The sequence below is a fragment of the Pseudochaenichthys georgianus genome, chromosome 11 (assembly GCF_902827115.2).
Source record: "Pseudochaenichthys georgianus chromosome 11, fPseGeo1.2, whole genome shotgun sequence".
In the NCBI taxonomy this organism is placed as follows: domain Eukaryota; kingdom Metazoa; phylum Chordata; class Actinopteri; order Perciformes; family Channichthyidae; genus Pseudochaenichthys; species Pseudochaenichthys georgianus.
The window spans coordinates 16,917,870-16,930,967 of record NC_047513.1 but is presented as its reverse complement, the minus strand read 5'-3'; the positions used below and the strand labels follow the sequence as shown (position 1 = coordinate 16,930,967).

General features: G+C 39.5%; 2 protein-coding genes across 4 annotated transcripts in view; one reads left to right on the top strand and one right to left on the bottom strand.

Annotated features, from left to right (window-relative positions):
• Positions 1-6,452, bottom strand: part of ptk2aa (protein tyrosine kinase 2aa) — a 64,818-nt gene extending 58,366 nt beyond the window's left edge. For both annotated transcript variants that reach the window (XM_071204823.1, XM_071204824.1), the window contains exon 1: positions 6,257-6,452. The gene's annotated coding sequence lies outside the window, so the exon portion shown is untranslated. The remainder of the gene's footprint in view (positions 1-6,256) is intronic.
• Positions 6,453-8,437: 1,985 nt separating this feature from the next.
• The window catches only part of dennd3a (DENN/MADD domain containing 3a), a 23,069-nt gene continuing 18,408 nt past the window's right edge, over positions 8,438-13,098 (top strand). Inside the window, exons 1-6 of one of the 2 annotated variants that reach the window (XM_071204816.1) lie at positions 8,438-8,599; positions 11,466-11,554; positions 11,999-12,154; positions 12,302-12,434; positions 12,770-12,885; positions 12,978-13,098. In XM_071204816.1, the coding sequence (XP_071060917.1) occupies positions 11,474-11,554; positions 11,999-12,154; positions 12,302-12,434; positions 12,770-12,885; positions 12,978-13,098 (607 nt within the window). In that variant the 5' untranslated portion in view covers positions 8,438-8,599; positions 11,466-11,473. Of the gene's footprint in view, positions 8,600-11,465; positions 11,555-11,998; positions 12,155-12,298; positions 12,435-12,769; positions 12,886-12,977 lie in introns of both variants that reach the window. The other variant, XM_071204815.1, reaches the window with a different exon arrangement.

The following is a 13,098-nucleotide window of genomic DNA, read 5'->3' as shown; positions in this document are numbered from 1 at the left end:
CTGTCCAATCACAAACAAGAAGTGTTCTCCCTAAAGGAATACCCTTTCCGTCCAATGTGAAATGCTGTGGTGTTTTCTGAAATGCTGCGGCGTTTTCTGAAATGCTGTGGTGTTTTCTGAAATTCTGCGGCGTTTTCTGAAATGCTGCGGCGTTTTCTGAAATGCTGTGGTGTTTTCTGAAATGCTGTAGTGTTTTGTGAAATGCTGTGGTGTCTTGCACTTCAGGGCCACCGTAGTTGTATTAGCTGTAAAGTGTTTCTACTGTAGGCTATTTTTATTATATGCACAGCACTTTGGCTCGACCAAAAATTGTTCATAAATGTGCTATATAAATAAAACTTGATTTGATTTGATCATTGGTCATGTGCGCGTTCGTGTGTGTTGGAGGAGGGGCTCTGTAAGGAAGTGGCAGATTTTTTCCGGCTGTGTATTTTCAAATTCTAGCGCACTCGAGCTGGTTTCTCCAGAATTACCTACCCCACCTTTAACTTACAGGGTACAGTTTCAGGCTTTCATGATTCACTGATTTAGTTTTTATTTGCGATATTAAGTAGGCAAATTAACTCAAACACGTCATGTTACAATTATTTTGCTGCTTGCTACAAAAGGAAAACTTGCGCGGCTCTCATGTCAGGGGTACTTGAGTGAGTGACATGCAGGCTCTGCATGCACAGCAAACCACCAATCACAATCAAATCTCCAAATCAAACGGACCCGGTGATTAAAGGTAAAAACACTGAATAAAGTAGTTTCATCTGTTTCTCCAGGGCAGTTCGGCGCTGCTAACCGAGCTAGCTCAGCTTGTTGCTCTGATAACTTAAGATCCAGACGTCCGTGACTAAAATCCTTCATCCGGTTAAATATAGTTAAAAAATAACCAATTGTATAGCATTCAAGTTCAAGAAAGGATGGTTTGCAGGGGGAAAAAACGGTCTTTTCTTCAATTCCTGTATGTTTTCATATCGCAATATATATCGCAGAAAAAAAAAAATCGCAATGTCAGTTTTTTCCAATATCGTGCAGCCCTAGTACCAATATAAATCCCAATAGAATGGATATTTTATAGGAATTTCATTGCTGAAATGGCTTTTTACTCAAGCAATAAAGTGTGTTCCTCCAAATGTTTGGAGAAATCCCACCGTAGTGTGACTGACAGCTGACATGTAGACTAACCAAGGGTGTATCCGATTTGTCATTTTTACTAAATACTACCAGAACATTTTATTTTGGCCTTTTATAGTTAATCTTTCCTTTAAAAAAAAATTCATGTATCTGCCCTTATTTTTGTCCATTTAAATAGGGACAATGCACATTAATGAACACTTAAGACAAATAATGCTTCAAGTGTAAATATGCCGGATTTTAGCTTTGGGCTTATTCCAATCATTGGTATACATTTTAATACAGAAGTCCGTTCACAATTCACACAGCAGCCACAACCCGAAACTGCAGGTGGGAGGTGTCCATCAAGGGGTTTTAAATCTGTCTCATTGCTAAATTCCACGACAATTAGCAAACACAAGAATGCACACAAATATCGCAACACTAAGTTATAATGACCACAGAGATATTTTCAACTGAGAAAACCAAGACACTGTTTATTCATGTTATCTTGGATAAACAGAGTCATTATCACAGTGACACACAAACAAGCATGCACAAACATGCACACACACAGGTATGCACAAACACACACATAAACACCCAGAGAGGTCTGAGCAGTGTTGCTGCTGCAGAGAGGAAGAAGGCGTTTTCCGTTCAGCTCCTGAGAGACACAGCATGCTTTAGGATGTACAGTAAGTGCTCTGTGAGTGTGTATGTGTGTGTATGGAGGGGTGTGGGGGCTGCATCCTGAATGCAACCAATCCAGAAGCTGAGGGAATGGACTTCTGTCTCCAAAAACACACACTCCTTTTCCTTCACAGCTGAAACCACATATGGGAGGATGCAGGGGAATAAGTTCCAAGGATGATCGAAGCAACATTTTATTTATAAGACTAAGACAATCACATACATGCCAACACATGCACAAACACAAAATTAGTCATACTTCCAATTTAAGTTACTGATGCAAAACAAAGAACACCATTTGCTTAATTCATCTGTTCGTTCAGGGTATTTCCTTCCCGAGGTCAGTTTGCAAATATCATCAGGGTTTCCCACACAGACTATACTTGGTCGGGCCGCCCAGGTATATTAACGGCCGCCCAAGTATATTTCGCAACCCATTTAGTTTTGTTTTGGTTTTTTTCGTCCGTGACCACGACGCCATCTGCGATCGATTAACTTGTGGACAATGATCCCTCGCTCTACGCCTCCTGTACCCAGTCCCGGACCGGCCATCGGGAGGACCGGGGGACCCCGCTACCACCACCCCCCAAGTATATTTCAGATCTGTGGGAAACACTGATCATTCATTCATTTGTGCACAATGTGAGAAACCAGCTTAGACCTCCACACAGCTGAAAGTATTACTCAGTAGGTATGAAGTAGTAAATCACTAGGGGAAAAAATGCCAAAAATGTTTGCTAGGAAAACTACTTATTTGAAACTAAAAACTCAAGTAGAGAATGGTTTGTTCCTTCCAGACAAATTATTTCATTTGGTATCATGAATTCCACATGATACACATATTAAGGACACACATATCTTATTCAGGACATTTACATAATCTACACACACAGCTTGTGTCTGCAGTGATTGCTATCACTAGTTAGAGTCACTATGACACACCACTGCAACCTACTAGACTGTCGGCTTTGTTACCCCCATGTCTTTCTGCATAGTGTTTCTGTTTCGGTCTGACTAACAAACTTGAGTATGATATTAGCCGCGTTCACACTGCGGTACTTTTCCCACAAAGGTTCATGCGAACTTAGTTCATGCGAACTCTTTAGTTCGCATGAACTAAGTACAGATCGCGTTCACACCAGAAAAAGTCCCTAGGGTGGATTAGGCAAATGAAGCCGCTGACCTCACTTCTTCTTCTTCTGCTTTGGGTTTACTGGCAGGCCGCAACCCACTTCACGGCGTATACTGCCGCCCAAAGTCCCCGGCCGGAAGTCCCCGGAGTTGGGGACTGGCTTCAGTAGAAGCTGCTGGGAGTCCCAGCAGCTTCTACTGAAGCCTTCCGAGTAAATCGCCAGAACGCCGACACCTCCTCATCTCCACCGCTCCCATGTTTTATTTTGTGTTGCCATAAGTTAGTCTCTCTGCGTTTCTGCGCTGGGCTAATGCTAATGCTAATAATGCTAATGCGAGGATAATAAAATGGCGGCTTCACAAAAGTTTTTGGGAGTTTTACGGGGCGTGGTTTGCAATTCGCCCAGCCAATCAGGAATATAGCTCTTTTCTCAAAAAAGAGCCGCTCGAAAGTCCCTGCTCTCTAGCAGGGACTTTCGAGCGGGTAAAAAGGTTCGCATGAACTACTTTTAGTACCGGCTCTTTTTGGTGTGAACGCGATCATGAACTAAGTTCGCATGAACCTTTGTGGGAAAAGTACCGCAGTGTGAACGCGGCTATAGAGTAGATGCCTTGAAAGAATAGAACAGACCAAAACATGAACCATGCGGGCAAAAAGGAGGAACCAGACTACAAACAGTTGAGTTCTCTGCAATGTCATGAACTGCTCCTGTAAGATCTCCGAGTGTAGTCAAGTGTTTCTATAAATACAGGCCTCCTGCACTGCTCTGCAATTTATTTACACACACACACACACACACACACACACACACACACACACACACACACACACACACACACACACACACACACACACACACACACACACACACACACACACACACACACACACACACACACACACACACACACACACACACACACACACACACACACACACACACACACACACACACACACACACACACACACACACACACACACACACACACACACACACACACACACACACACTAGACCAACCACAGAAGGAGTCCAGTCAAAAAAAGTGTAGCTAGTTTCACTCACTATTATTACTTTTCAGCAAATAATATTATAAAAGCCTAAATTATTATTTAACGGCAATGGAAAAATATCAAAAATACACAAAAAACGTAAGTAAAAGGTCCATGTGGAGGAATTTCCCAGAGCCACAAATAGAAGCCAACAACATTGTTTTCTGCTTGTTTCTCACACTGAAGGTAATGACATGTTTCTACTCCATATAAAGGATTACACTGCATTCATTTTGGTCTTATGATGTCAAATTAGTACTGAGGCAAAGTTCATTACATGGTTCAGACGCATGTGAATGGGATGAATTTCAATGTAATCAAATCAGAAAAACTTCAAATCTAACTAACTTAAAAGCTGTGTGCCAACATTTGGTAAAAAGCCACAGCAAGGTGTAACTGTGCATACAAATTCACTCTCAAAGATCACTGAAATAAGTAGTTCTGCGTGTGGTGAACGCACTTTGTCACAGAAACGGCGCTGAAACAGTGCAGCCGCAGTGGAACTGAATACTCATTAAGTGGATAAGCTGATTAGCAGTGTGAGTCGTGTTTGCTAATTCAGAATGAACATCTCAATCCTGTAGAAAGCTCGTTGAATGGGATTCCAATCCATTATATTTAAATCCATAGCTGAATGAAAAGATCTAGTTTCACACCTGACAGCGTTACGTGCTATGTGCTTTAAACAAGCTTCATTTGAGACAAACCATTTAATCTGACCTTTTAGGAAGTAGCGTCTGCAGGATGTCACTAGTCGGGACAGACATTTTCCTTATCACAATAGCTGTTATTCAGATGAAAAGAATGTCCCATAGTTTATTGTCACACCATTACAAACAGCAATTTATTTATTTTGTAAGACATTTAAAGATTATAGGCCTTATCAAACAGTTAATAACTGCAACATGACAATGAACATATAGTGGTTGTAGTGTACCTACAACTGTGACTGTAATACACAGGTAAACCAAACCATGACCTTAAATAAACTTTGCATTCCCTTCACCAACAGTCTTAGACTTATCACATCAGTGAACAAAACACTGCTTTAGGTGTAGCTTGTCTACAGAATTGCAAATATAAGAGAGCAGAGTGGCACCCCATTAGTATACTGTAGATCTGAAGCCTCAGTGCCCTCAGGATACTGAAATTCATTAGCATGTTCTTGCATCTTGAATATGAAGTAGAGGCTCCAGCAGTCTGTCACAGCTGGGGAAATGCAGCAGAAGGTGTTTGAGCTGTTTTACTTGGACATAGTGACATTGAACTTTAAGTGTCTCATATATCTACTCTATATCAATTTCACTATTTTGTCATGTGGGAGAAAATATGTTTTTGAATCAGTGCTTTTGATTAGGGAACCTCAAGGTTTAACAGCATGCAAAATAGCATGCATGAACTGCACCAACAATATAATATAGGTTATGTTAGAATAGGACAATAGACATGATCTCCATAGATTGTATTAGTCGAATACTTGTTTGCTCTTTGTGCAAATGCACAAGTTCTGAGAACCCCTAGATAAATTAAAGATCTGTTTTTTGCTAACTTAAAGCACAAAATAACAAAATATATTCAATTAAAACAATGTAAAACTGAGAAAAGCATAAAATCGTACTATATTACTATGTTATAGTATATTATGTCTAAATAACTGATATGCACCCAATTGGACGATTAATAACAGCCAAATGAAAGGGAGGTTCGGCGGGAAAGCCATATAATACACCTAACTAATGAGCACAGGTCTGACTGTAACCATAAACCTAAAAAAGTCTAAAGAAACAACAAAGTCAAAAAAATGAAACTTTACTGGTCCATTCAAGGTTGGTAGAGTACAGTAACGATAGCCTATGTTCAGTTGTTTGGCAAGCAAGACAAGGTAGTCTTAATAAAAGCCTTATATGTATGCCACTGGGAACGAACAAAGTAGTTCAAAAATAGATTAAGAAGCTAAATGTAGCTTAATCCTGTGCCTTTATTTACCGTGCGTTAGATTGGAGTTACTCCACATTCGCTCCATGTGACTGTGGCAAAGCGTTTGGTGGCACTAGGTCACTCTACCTTCAATTGCTCCAAGTTAGGAAAAGGAAAACTACGACCCAGTTCTGCTGCTGAAAAGATTCACTAACTTTTCAGCTCTTTTCCCAAATCAGAGTGTTTCAAAAACTAGAAGAGGAAACAGCTTTTTAACGTCAGCCAGGACGAACGGTAAACCAACCGCATCCCATACTTTCTTTTAGCTCCTGAAATAATCCCCAAAACACAATATCACTCACATTGACTTGTTCCAGGGGACGTCCTGTGGGTAAGGGTTGACTTTACCGGCGGAAGAAGCTGTGTACAGTCGGGGAATAATCCGTTATTTTAGTTGTTGAGCTTTGGGTAGTTACAGTTAGTGGGGTTTTTTCGCTCCTGCCTATCTCCCCCTTCTCCCTCTCCCGTCGCCTGTTCCTGCTTCCTCTCCACATCCAGCATTCCAATATGGCCGCCCAGAGAGAGAGGGAGAGAGAGATCAAACTACTCCCTCTGAGGAAAGCCTTGCCTCAGGCACACAAAACTGCAACCCAAGAATGAATGAATGTGTTCATACTACACATGTAATAATTAATACTATGAATAAATATTTAAACGAAATGTTAATAAGATCCTTTATACTTAAAAGAAAAAAAGTTCAATGGAAAATTAGATACTTTTAGCTTCTTTGATATTAAGTCAATGTTGTTATGAAACCATAAAGTAGGCCTACATTTTGGATGGATAACAACATTGAATATACATTATTATTATTTTTGACACTATACTACAGTATATGTATACTGTTGACTGGACTGAAGACTGAATAAATAAATAAAGGAACCTGTCAGACTTCAAATACTGAAATATACGTTGAGTGTGTTATTTTTGTCACACTCTTCACTAAAGCAGTTGTATCCCTATGTGATGTTTTGTTGTGCCTCGTTCTTTTGAAGCAATGTTTTTTTTCCAAAAAGAAATTGGCTTTGCAATATATTTTTGGTTTGAAGGAAACTGACATTCAGATTATTTCATAATGAAAATATGTATATTTTTTAAATTATTATTATCTTGGGACAATATTCATCAAGAAACCCAACAGCTTTGAAGATGTGAACTTAGTTAGGTAGCCCTATTTTGTATGTATTTTTACTTGTTTAGACAATTTTAGTGTAGAATTAGTAGCATTATACTATCCAGTATTAAAGTTAAACATCAGTAATTAATAAAGGTCGCTTGAAAGTAAACATTACAAAACGTCATATTCAAACTTAAAAGTATATATATAGAAATTAGAATCAATATAAACTCACAGTACCAAAATAACTGGCCCATTACATAATAATGTTTTTTTTAACGTTGGATTATAAATATTGATGTACTTGTGTGTATATCAATTTGTGACTGTAGCTGGTAAGGCTTGAATGCATTTTAATGACTTGTGAATTCCCCCCAGGGATTAATGCATTATGTATCAGATCTTGGCCCTAGGCCCTAGGTTGATTCAGATCTGCTGCTTCTCCCCTTCATGCACAGGTTCAAAGATGCCATCTGGTGGTCACTACTTGTTATTGCAGTATATTTTGGGTTTACCTCGGGGCCGAGGGTATGGGTTCTACTTCTACTAGACTTTACATTAGCAATTTCCATTTTTTCCCATGGTGCATAGACTCTGGGTTATATCAGTGCATATTTTCATTCTGTGAACATTTCCAAACGATGCATATGATATAACATTGCATTACATGTTACTCGTTACTCGTTAGACGCTTTTATCCAAAGCGATGTACATACTCAATACTGTGGGCAATCCCCACAGGAGCAATTTGGGGTGAAGTGTCTCAGACAGGGACACAACGACATGCTGACTGCAGTGGGGTTTGAACCATAGACTGCAGGTTTGATTTGTTTGATTTGTGCGCCCCTGATACGAACACCAACGCACTAGTCCACTGCGCCTCACGGCCTCCTATAAATTATTACTCCTCTCCTGAGTTCATTCAGTGATGGGGAATATCTGACAACACACATGCCCACACATGCTCGTGTGGACACCGCACAGAGTAGCCTATCCTAACTTGGAAAGCAGAACTAATGGAGAATTATCATAACGGTCAAACGGGTCCCCTTGTTTGAATGTCATCTTCATGTTGTTCCTCAGATATTTTCCCATCCTTTTTAGAGCACCATACTCTCAAAACTGAGTGCCGTAACCCGGTTTTTGTACATTTGTGTACAACACATTCAATGTATACGTTTTTTATTTTATTAAAGCATACTGAAGCAAGAATGTGTGTATTTGTATAGGATTACACGTATACTAAAACAGTAGATGGCGCCGTGGTACTCTTTGCAGCTCCTGGAAGTACAAGGGAAAAAAAGCTTTTATTTTGAAAGTTCCGTGGCGCTGCCTTTAGTTTGACAGAACAGAGCACACTGTGTGAGCGAGGGTTGAATCACTGCATACTGTATGAGTTAGACACAGTTTTGAACTCAGTACTGTAGCGTTTAGAAGATTTAAACAGATGAATGACAACGAGCTGAGCTAACTAACATCTCGTCAGTGTGATTTATCGGTGTGCCGGTGGAAATGGTCGTTATTTAAGGTCAGTTTTTGCTGTACACGTTGCTGTGTTAACATATCTTGCTCGACTGGTCTAAACAAGTCAGTTTCATGTCACTTTAGAGACTTAATAATAATTGCACCTTAATGTCAGTTGATGGGATAACATGGTCTAATGTCCTGAGTTTTAACATTACCGTTGAATGCCGAAATTGTATTTATCTACAATTAATGTAAACACAACTAAATGCGGTACGAACAGCTACAAGTTCTCGTGTGTTGCGTTAAAATACCTGAACCGATATCCAATTTATTTAGCCTTTATGAACCTAAATGAGTAATCCAGGTGTAGTGTCACGTCTCATCATAACCACATTTTAGTTTCCTACTTTTCCACCCGCCCGCCAAAACAAAAGAATTAGTCACCAATGAATACGAGGGAGATTACATGTTGAGTCAGTATTAATATAAAAGGCAGTTTTTGGAACAGGGACGGATAGAAATGTCTGTGTAAGACTTTGCAGTACCTTGCCTGCATTTGTATTTGTCTCTGTGTAGTGTGTGCATCAAATACCAAGGCACATTTTTGTTTGTTTTGTCATCTGTTCTGGGTCATGGATAATAGCTCTAGTTTTCTCAAAAACCTTGTAAATGTTGGCTGGTGCCTATTAAAGGGACATGTCACCCATTTTAAAAGCTCACCCTCTTCCTGGGTCCCAGAAGTGCTCAGTAAACTCTTGCAAACTGCTCTGTTTGTGATGTCCCTGGGATGTAAAGTAAGGGGCTGCTTTATTGCACTTTACTTTCAGAGGACTTTGCAGCCTTGAGGTGCAACATAGAAAAGTAATAGTGTTGCTCCAGGAATCTAAAGTTACTTCCATATTTGTAGGTGTGTTACCTCAACCACTTCCATTTGAAAGCAGCCTTCTTCCATTTGTCTGTTCAGATCTAAAACACCTGCTTACCAGCAACTGCTTGGTGAAATTGTTGGGAGCTACCTAAAAGCATCTTACCCTCGGTATATGAATACAGACTTGTTGGTTAAAGCACCTTGAGAGCCTCTGAATGTCTGCAGGAGACTACATCCTCAAAGATACACTCCCCACCAGTGTCAAAAATATTTAGTTTGGTGTGTTGTTTATTTAGTTATTCAACTCAGTGATGTTCTTCTAATGGAGTTTTTGTAAACGATGTGGAATGAAGAAATGAATCAAGTTTTTATTTTGATTCAGAAACACAATATGAACTTCTAAATTATTGTTGTTTTCCTCCTTCAGTCTCAAATGACATCTGCATTTTATTAAGTGTTGCAAGAGACAGTTCATTGCGGGAGAGGTTATACAATTGCTATAATGGTGGACATCGGTAGAGTTTACGAGAAGTGTTGACGTACATATATTTGCACACAGGGTTTCCAAAATTAGGGGTTTTCGGGGAATAAATGATGACTTTAGTTTGTGTGTGTGTTTCCGTGACACAGCAGGGTAGTTAGTCAAAGGCCGTAATGGCCTGAAGACTAAGAGAAGAAAACAAACCAGTGTGTCAAAGGGCACACAATTGTAAAACAGACAAGAAGACAAAAAAAGAGAATGAAAGTGTGTGTTTTAAGTGAATTAAAGAGGAAAATAGGTGCGATCGGAGGGGGGAAGATAAAAGAGAGAATGAGAGTTTACAGACAGAGAGAGGAAGGATGAGAAAAAGTTTGATTTAAAAGAGATTACTTGGGCTTTGCCTTTAGCTGCAACTAATGCAAGTCAGATGTTTATTCTGGGATCTGCCTGACCCAGATTCATAGATAGGTTGTAGGTATAGGGACTCCAAGCCTTGCTCTGTGTTGATAATGACCAAGGGTTTACCTGGACGTAAGAATCACTAATCATATATTCTTCAAATCTGATTTGGTAAAGAAAATGATGTGGTGTAATGTAGGTTTTCGGAGGAGAATAAATAAACACAAAGAGCTAATGTGCTTTTTAAATCTCTGAGACCTAAAAGTAATGGATACATGGCTAATCGAACAACTTCTGTCAAGTAAAGTTGTATGAATGCTAATTCGAACACATCTCTCACTTATACAATAAGATAGTAATCAAGACGTGAATGTGTTTGCCAAGTAGAGCAACCTTAGTTTTTTTCCTTTTTGCTTCTTTGCAGTTCATTTAGTTTTAGGAACTTAGTTTTCACATCTGATTCTGATGACATAACTGGATTACTACACCACTGACCACACTCAAACATCCGTGTGTGTGTGTGTGTGTCAGTGTGTGCTAGATCTTTATTGTGTGTGTCAGCAATGTCTGGAGGAAGTTGCTGGGAAAGAGACTTGTGAGTGTGTATGTGAGAGGAGTAATGTCAGATTCTGCTGGTTTTTATTAGGCTGATGCTATATTTACTAATAAGATTGCTCAACCTCTTATTCTATGATTTAGTAAACCTTAATTCCCAAGAGAGCAGCGTCTGGTTTGGGAATATTTTGTGAGTCATGGCTAAAAGTTGAAGTCTTTGAACCATCACTACAGCTCCTCTTGCCATTGTCGTCATTGAGGATTACACATTTTTACAAGTGGTTCTTTGTAATTATAGCGAGGACGGATGAGGAATATAAAATGTCCATTCACAGTATGTGTACTTTGATTGAAATACAGTATTTCATGATATAGTAAACAAGTGGAAATACATTTAACAACCACTTTACAAGTCAAACGTTTCTTTTTTATTGTCAATCAAATACCTGAATAAACAAGTAACTCAACTTTATTTCTTAGACTTGCAACATTACCTGCAACCATATAACATCTCCAGAGATTTTCACACAATATCTACCTCAGTATAAACTATATAACTCTTATGTGGTGATGCCATCTCTCTTCTAAATGCACTTTGTGTGTGTGTGTGTGTGTTTCCGGTAGTGTGTGTGATGGCAGAGCTCCCGTCTGGACTGCTGGAGGCATGTGTAGTGGTTGGTGCACCCAGTGATAAGCTCCGAGACATATACCAGGTACAGTATACACACGCCTATGATACACGCCCATACACAAATATAGAAAAGTATGCAAACAAACAGAAGTCAGTGTCGGCAGCATTTACACTTTGTATGCTTTCTATATCAACATAAACAGTGGAGCCTTCTACTGTCAGATTACTAATAAATTGACCCTTTGCATCTGGACAGTTAATATCTACAGCAGGAACACTTGTGTTAATGATAGGTGTCATGTTATCCAACACATAACAAACATACCTTGATATTTAATGTGTACAAGATATGAAGGTTTCATTTATACAACAAACACTTGGCTAATTCTATGTTAATTAAAGTATAGTATTGCCACTGTTAATTCTTCACAGCTTCATATTCAAAGAAACTTCAACATTGTATCCAACACTGAATCAAGGGTTAAAGTAGGATAATATTAATAAATATTTCCACTCCGTGTCGCAGCTTCATCAGCAGAGTAATTTGAGCGAGCTTCCCCTGCTGGAAGCTGAGGTCCTGCAGGTCCATGCCCCTCCATTTGTTTCCAAGGATACCAACCCCAGCCAGTTGATTGGACCCGCTTTCAGTCGTGTCCAGAGGAGGAGGAGCTTTATAAAGAAGGTAACATTTGTATTATATTTGAAATTTGAAAATAAAAATGTACTATAATTGTTTGTCAGGCATTTCAGATCCCTCTTAGCATGATTCTTTGTTTATCACTTCAGAAATAAAATCCATATTTGTGGTTTTTCTGTTGGTTTGCAGAAGAAGCGAGACCGTGCTCCAGAGGTGTTGCCTAATGGAGAAACGACCAATCGTTCAGAAGCGTCCTCTGGAACAGAAGACATCAGTGTACCTAAAGATCTGGACCTCATCGCCTTGCCGCAGCTCTGTTTCCCTGGTATAGTTTTCTCTCTGACAAACTTAACATAACCATGCTTTAAACTGAGTATAACAATGGTTAAATTAAATGAATGCTGTAAATACAAAACAGTTTTTTCCCTGGTCAAGACCAACACATTTTTACTTTTAGTATGCTTTGCTTATCATTTTGGGTTGTAATCTTGCTATGCTGCCTCAATAGCTACGGTCATGGATCCATATCTTGCTAAAAATCCACAATGTAGATTATGTATTAGAACACACTGATGTAAACCTTGCTTACTAGGCCCTATCGACCATGACAAACATAATTGTTGCCTCTTGGGTGTTGACGTCTTGCTTTCCATTGGACAGGTGGTCTTCAGTTAACCAATGAGCCGAGAGAAGACAGTTATCACTTCCTGGTTTTTACTGACCTGTTTGGGAACCGAACCCATGGAGTTGTCGTTCAGTATTATAGAGCTGTACAGGTAAAAACAAACACACACGCATGCAAACAATCATAAACATGTTAAATGCAGTGAATTTCTCATTGTCTCTCATTGGCTGTCCACTCTCTCAGTCCTGTCAGGAAGGGTCTGTCCATAATGGCCACCGGTGGAATTCATCAAAGTCCCGCCTCTACACACCCTTTGCCGTGTGTGTCATCTCCAAGTCCCCCTACTACAATGCCCTGAAAGACT